The following is a 7,518-nucleotide window of genomic DNA, read 5'->3' as shown; positions in this document are numbered from 1 at the left end:
AAAGGAGAATTTTTGTCAGTTATAGCTTCTCCGAGGAGAATGAGGTAACATTGTTGAGAACATTTTTTGACAACAATCCAATATTTGAAAAGTATAATTTAATTAAAATGATATATAACAAAAGTATCACAAAATCTTTCTTCAGAAACACATATTAGCTCACAACAGAGTCCATAAACGATTGACAGATTTTCTTCAGATGTTAATATTTTCTCATATGGAATATTATTGATAATAAAATGAAGTATAAAAGCACAAAAACAATGTCAATTCAGCTTATCAGGTATTCTTCATCAATAAAATTCAAGTGAAGGTAAAAATGTAGAAGTTACCACATGATCATATTGAATTTTACGGCTACCAAAATAAAAGGAACAGGAAAATACATATTGTAAACTGGTCAGTTGACCACAGAAATTTTATGGAGAAACCTCTCTATATCAAATCATCAATAAATACAATTTTAACTTTCAAAAGGATTAAAATATAGTCTTTTCTTAGAAAATAAATATGACTTTAGCTTAAATTTACATAATGTTAACTGCATTGGAAAATCTAATTTTATTTAGAAAAAATATTGGGAAATCAACATTATTAACTCAGATACGAAGTAACAAAAATAGACTATAAGAAATACAGTTAATCCTACAATTCTACACATAGCCAAAGTCCAGTAACTAACAGAATATCACAGCAGTCAGAATTAGCCTATGTATATTTTCCCATTTCCATTTCAACCTTCTCTTTCAAAGTATAATTTTTTATTAAAAGTATTAAATGTGAATCTCATATCTTCTAAAATTTGAAACACCCAGACTATATTATTATATTTGTTATTAAAATATAATACAAAATTTGTGATTATATAAAACATTTGTTAAGCATATAACTGTATTATTATTAAAACTTTATTACTATAATATTACTTTGATAGATTAAAATGTTAAATACTTACTCAGTGAAGATCCAGTTACAAGTTATTCCTTTCCTGTTTTTTTAGGGTTTATATATTTCACAGGTATAGGCTGGACAACTTCAGTATTTTCCTTTTTAAAATACTTGAAAAAGTAAAATCCAATAGTAGTTAAGCAGATAGTGAATACTTTGCACAAAAAACCTGAAATTTTAGAAATGAAGGATCATATTATGAGTTTATTTAGAATAAAATACTTGTGGAAATAATGTCATTTACCAAGGAAAAGTATAGTTCATCTCTAAAGGTATAAATTCTTCAAATGTAGAATGTAATGTTATAAACTCATAAAAAGTTACTTAAAGGAGATAAAAAATATGCTTCTAAAACATTTCAGATGGTTTATGCATGTACTTCCCCCAAATGCAAAGTGTATTATTAGTACTAGAATGTGTTAAGATTAAAACAAAACAAATTGTACTTTCAGAACTTAACTATCAATATGAACTGGAACCTGCTTATATCACTTCATGTAGCTTTAGTCTTTGAAATATTTACAGTTTTCCAAATATGAATAGAAATACTATGGAAAATGTAAGTGATTTTGTAGGTATTTGTCCTTCATTTTTATGCCTTAAATTTTCAGAAAGTTAATAGTTATTCATAATATTATATAAAAGCATTAAGTTTTGGATGCAAAAACCCTGTCAGTTAAAGTATTAACTAATGTATGGCAGCAAAATAGGAAACATTCATGAGTCTGTACCACTTATAATGACAATAATATTTCATGTATTTTAAGGGAAGAATGCCATTTTTTAAAAAATTGATACAGTTCGTATGCATTATTATTTAGTATATTTTATGTGGTACCGGGGATCGAACCCAGTGCCTCACACATGGTAAGCAAGCACTCTACCACTGAGCCACAACACCAGCCCAGAAATACCATTTTTGTTTTTTATTTATAATTATTTATTTTTATGTGGTGCTGAGGATTGAACCCAGTTGCTTCACACATGCTAGGCAAGCTCTCTACCGCTGTGCCACAACCCCAGCCCCTGGGAATACCAATTGTAGAGAGTTATCTCTGAAATAGTTGTGACAATACTAAGATTACAAAGCAGTAATTAACTGTATAACATTCTCCTGTAGGTACAGTTTTGGAGGATAAATTGAGAAATTATGCTTGTTGTGCTTCCAAGAAGAGAATAAATGTAGCAGGCAAATTATCTGAGGACATTAGGTAAGGCCAGACAACATCAAAATCTTCTGTTAAAAATACTTGACAGAGCTAATGAAAAACAAGGAATAGACAGATTAATATTCAAAGGAAGGGAGAAGATAGTGGGGGTGATCTGACATCTGCACCTGCTTTTGTTTTGAGAACACTTTTTATACTGGATGGGGAGAATGAAAAACGAATTTCTACTCTGAAGCTGGAAATGGTGGTGTACATTTATAATCCAAGTTATCTGGAAGCTGAGACAGGAGAATCACAAATCTGAGGCTCACCTGGGAAACTTAGCAAGAAACTGTCTAAAAAAAAAATCACACACATGCAAAGAAACACAAAAACTACACTCTGCAAGAAACTGCTGCTGAGGAATAGTGCTTCTCATGGTCTAACAAAGAGTGAAAAAGCTGGAGAGAACAAAGACTTCAAACTAAAAGCAAGACATTACTGAAAGCAGAGAGAGCGTAGAACTTTAATACAGCAAAATATTCAGGTTATGGTATGGGTATTATTGGTTTCTTTTAGTCAAAATTAAAGTGGGAGCAAAAGGAAACAAAGTAGATGTCGAAGATTCATAGAATGACTAGGAAAAGAGCAAAAGAGGATGTTTGGGAGAACTGAGAGACCCACATGCTAAGGAGATCAGAGTGGTTAAAGGAAGCCAGTTGCTACATGTGGACAATGAGAAAACTGTCTCCAGTACCCCTCAGAAATGCTTGAAACTGCCCTGTATATCACAGACCCAGAGAAAGAATTTCCCAGGCAGAGTATTCTCAGGGACTGAGCTACAGCACTCTGTAGGACTGATGTTAATGGCAACCTCCAAATTCATCTCTCTGATTTTAGAACAGAGTTCCATAACTATAGTAATGGTTCATATGGGAACAGACTGCTCATGCTGGCAGCAGCATTTGGTGTCTATGTGTTGGTTTTGTTATTTGGTTTTCGTACAAGGGATTGAACCCAGGAGCACTTAACCCCTGAGCCACATCACCAGTGCCTTTTTTTTTTTTTTTTGAGACAGGGCCTCGCTAAGTTGCTGAGGCTATCTTTGAACCTGTGGTCCCCCTGCCTCAGCCTCCTGAGCTGGCAGGATTCCAGGTGTGCACCACCATGCTCATCCATGTGTTGATAGTTTCGCAGGTGTGAGAAATGCAAGTTATAAGATTATGGCAGCTTTGACCAAGATGCAAAGGAAAACCTGGGAAGCTACTCAGAAATTTGCTATAGTGTAAGAGCCCATGCAGAAAGGTCACTATGGAGTAATGCCTACTGGACCCATGAGAGCAAAACCATAGAGGGGACATAGGAAAGGCAGAGTAAGCAGCAGCATAGAGCACCACCAGGAAAACCTGCAATACCAGACTGAAAGAGAAACCGTTTGTGACCCATATTCACCATTGAAGAGCAAAGCATAGGGCAGGGCTGCCTTGGGAACCCAGCCCTCACCACTGTGCTCCCAGAATGCCAGACTTGGATTTTTAAGATTTAATGTCTGCCCCACCCCCTGGTCTCAGTCTTCACAGGGCTGATTTGTTTTTTCTCTCTGCTTCATTATTTCTTCCTTTTGGAGTTGGAATATTTAAAATATGATTTCATGATTGTATTTTAGAAGTACATAATTTTTCCCCATTTGTATTTTATAAAGGCTACAGCTGAAAGAGTTGTCACAAATCTCAAAAGAGACTGTGGGCTTGGGAGTTTTGAGAGATGCTAGAATGAGCTAAGACTGTAACTATGGGGATGGAATGATTGTATTTTTAGTAGGAGAAGGGCAAAAGCCTTGGAGGCCTCCAGTGACTTGCTGTGTATTGAATCTGTTTTGTCCTCCCAGGGTTCATGTGTTAGAAGCTTGGTCCACAAGGTAGCAATGACAGAAGTAAGGAATAGCAGGAGATCCTTAGGACATAGGGGTTACTGTTATCAGAAGGAAATGAGAGAGTTCTCATGAGATACCAATTAATTCTCAAGAGCACATTGTTATAAAGAATAAGTGTGACCCCTGAATGGCTCTCCAACTTCCTGCTTTGACATGCAATCCTCTCCCTCTCATAATACTCCCTTGCCCTGCCATGATTTGATGCAGATCAAGGAACCCTTGCAGGAGCTGGCCCAGTGCTTTTTGAAATTTCAGAATCCAAAATCTTTTTTTCTTTATAAAATTCCAAGCCTCAAGTATTTTTGTTATAGTAATAGAACATGCTCTATAGACATAATGCCTCCAGATTCATCCATATTGTCACAACGGAGGTTTTCCTTCTTTTTTTTTAGGAGCAAATAGTATTCCATGGTATACACATACCACATTGTTGATATCCATTCATCTGTTAGTGGAGCTTAGGTTTGATTCCATGTCTTGATTATTGTGAATAGAGTTGAAATAAACATGTGAGTACAGATATTTCTTCAACATTCTAATTTCATTTCCTTTGTATATACATCCAGGGGTGGAATTGCTGTGACTTATAGTAGTTCTATTGCTAATTTTTTGAAAGCTTCATAACAGCTATACTAATTGACATTTCCACCAGCAATGTTCAGTAACTCCCTTTACTCAATATCCTCAATAGCACTTATCTTCAGTCTTTTGATAATAGTCATTCTAACTTAGATTATATGATTTCTCATTGTGGTTTTAATTTGTATATCCATGATGATTAGTGATGTTGATAATTTTTTTTTCATATACAGATTTGCCATTTTTATATCTTCTTTTTAAAAATGTCTATTCAGATCTGCTTTGGTTTAGATATAGTTTAATTGGACCCCTCACAACCCCCCAAAAAACGTTTCATGTAATTGGAGGCTTCATATTCAGTGTAGTGGTATTTGGAGGTGTCATGGAAAGTGAGGTCTAATGGGAAGCATCTCATAAAAGGACAGCGTGGAAGTAGGGTAGGCAGACTTCCTCCTTTTATAACAACTTTCTCATGAGAACTTCGAAGGGGTTGTACAAGAATTACTTTATGCCTTACCCTCATGACCCAAGGACCTCCCACCAATCTTTACCTCTTAAATGCTCCACAGCACCTCCAAGTACTACTTCCCTGGGAACTAAGCCTTCAATCACATAAACCTTTGAGGGGCTACAATTAAACCATATTTAAACTAGGGCACTGTTATTGTTGACACTACTGTAAATGGGATGCTTTTGTTATTTTTTTAAATAGCTATTTTTAGTCTATAGAATACCACTAATTTTTGTATGTTGAGTTGTGTCTTATAACTTTACTGAATTCATTTACTAGTTAAATCATGTCTTTAGTGAGATAAAAGGGTTTTCTCCATATAAGACCTTTTCATTTGCAAATGGGTAATTTTATTTCTCCCTTCTAGTGTGTATTATATTTTTCTTGTCTAATTTTTCTGGCTTGAACTTCCCATATTAAATAGAATAGGGATGGAGAAAGTGACAGTCCTTTCTTTTTTCCTGACTTTACAGGAAAAGTTTTCAGGTTATCACAGTTATGATGGTAGCTATGGGCTGGTCAAATATGGCCTTTATTATGTTGTGGTACATTTTTTTCTAAATCTAATTTCTGAGTTTTTAATCATGAAATGAAATTGAATTTTGTCAGGTATCTTTTCTATCTATATTGAGTTTATTGTGATTTTTAACCTTAATTCTGTGAAAGCTATTTTCATATTTCAGACTATTTTCAGAGTGACCTGGCACTGAGGAGGCTGTGAATCTGATCCAGGTCCTGGATCCTGGATCTGTGGGTGCCAGCTAATACCAAAGTCTACTAGGGTTATCCTGAACCCAGAAATAACAGGAGCCAGCTTGGGGGCTCTTTAGGCCTAAAATATGTATCTTAAGGATCAACCCTTGAGGTTGGGGCTATAAATGCCAACCTGGCATCTGAAGCTGCAGGTACAAGTCTGATACATGGTATGTACTGAAGGAACTAAACTGGAGTTTACACTTACAGAGGTAATCCCACAGTTGGCATAGGCCTGAGGGCTTGGTCCATGGAGTATTGTTGGACTGGGACCCAGTTCTTTGGGGCTAATCTGGAGTTATTTTTCAATAAGGTAGGCTTGATTTGGGGTCCTCAGCAAAAATAAGTGTTTTCCTAGTGTTCATTTACCCAATGCAGGGTGTTCCAAAGAGCATATGTTGGGGAAAAGGTGATGTGAGTAATGTGAAACTTACACCCGATAGTCTTCAATGTGCATTTTGTTATGTATATGTTACACCTAGGTGCTGTGTTCTTTTACCTGGATTCCTTAACCCTTGCAAAGACATTTTCATGTGTGGAAAATTAGACAAATTGTTTCTATGAAGGAACAAGTATTAGAAAGTTGTATTCTCTCATTTTGGTGATATCCTCCACAACTGTGAATTTTTAACTTAATGATTCAGAATTTATATTTTTAAATCAGAATTATTTAGAATTCTTATAATAATTCTGATTCAAAGAAACTTTGTGTATGATTCCAATGCCCTTAAAGTTTGTGTGTTGGAAATTTAATTCTCAATGTAACCATATTGGGAAGTAGCCTAATAAGAGATGATAGGCTCATGAGAGTTCCATCCTCGTGGATAGAATAATGCATGTGAGTCATTGTAGGATTAAGTTGGTTATTAAAAGTGTGGGTTAGTGATAAATACTCATGAGTTTCAGCTCCCTCCTATGCCCACCTACTCTCTTGCTCACTTCCGCCCTCTCTTCCATGCATACTTTCTCACCATGTGATACTTTCATCATGTTTTAACCCAGTAAGAAGGCCCACATCAGGTGCAGAATTCAATTTTGGACTTCTAGCCTCCAAAACTATGAGATATAATTTTTTTTTAATAATTGATCTACTCTCTGGTAGTCTCTTATAAAAGTATCATAAAATAGACAAAGATATACATAGAGTACAATTTTTAAATGTATTGGTTCTGTTAGTCCATTTAACATTGCTATAATTAAAAGAGGCTCATAATTAAAAGTAATAGTTTATTTAGCTGAGAGTTTCGGATGTTAAAGGGCCAACGGTCCCCCTCTTTGCCTGTATTATAGGCAAACAGCATCATGGAGGGAGTGCATGTGAGAGGGAAAGACTGGAAGTCAAAGTAAGGTCAGACCAATCTCACTCTTTTATAACAATCCTATTGTGAGAATTAATCAAAGTCCCAGGAGAAGTACCTGAATTCTAGGGCAGAGACCCTAGGGACCTAGTGACCTCCAATGAGGTCACTTTTCTCAAAAGTTCTATCCCTCATCACATTGCTGCACTGGGTACCAACCTCCAACACATTAACCTCTGGGAGACATATTCAAACTATTTTAAAATCATAAATAAGATTACATAAAATTGTCACAGTACATATTTTTCTGGCATTTTCCTGTCTTTGTACCTTCTATCTGACTATAAT

At 35.4% G+C, this 7,518-nt stretch overlaps 1 protein-coding gene across 1 annotated transcript in view; it reads right to left on the bottom strand.

The window, feature by feature from the left end:
* Positions 1-972: 972 nt before the first annotated feature.
* Slco6a1 (solute carrier organic anion transporter family member 6A1) overlaps positions 973-7,518 on the bottom strand; it is a 214,991-nt gene continuing 208,445 nt past the window's right edge. The window contains exon 19 of the mRNA XM_046460442.2: positions 973-1,117. Coding sequence (XP_046316398.2) covers positions 978-1,117 — 140 coding nt within the window. The 3' untranslated portion in view covers positions 973-977. The remainder of the gene's footprint in view (positions 1,118-7,518) is intronic.

Source organism: Marmota monax, unplaced genomic scaffold (genome assembly GCF_021218885.2).
Source record: "Marmota monax isolate L192 unplaced genomic scaffold, Marmota_monax_Labrador192_F-V1.1 WCK01_AAM20220418_F8-fsc00006, whole genome shotgun sequence".
NCBI classification, from domain to species: domain Eukaryota; kingdom Metazoa; phylum Chordata; class Mammalia; order Rodentia; family Sciuridae; genus Marmota; species Marmota monax.
This window is presented reverse-complemented; position numbering and strand designations above follow the sequence as displayed.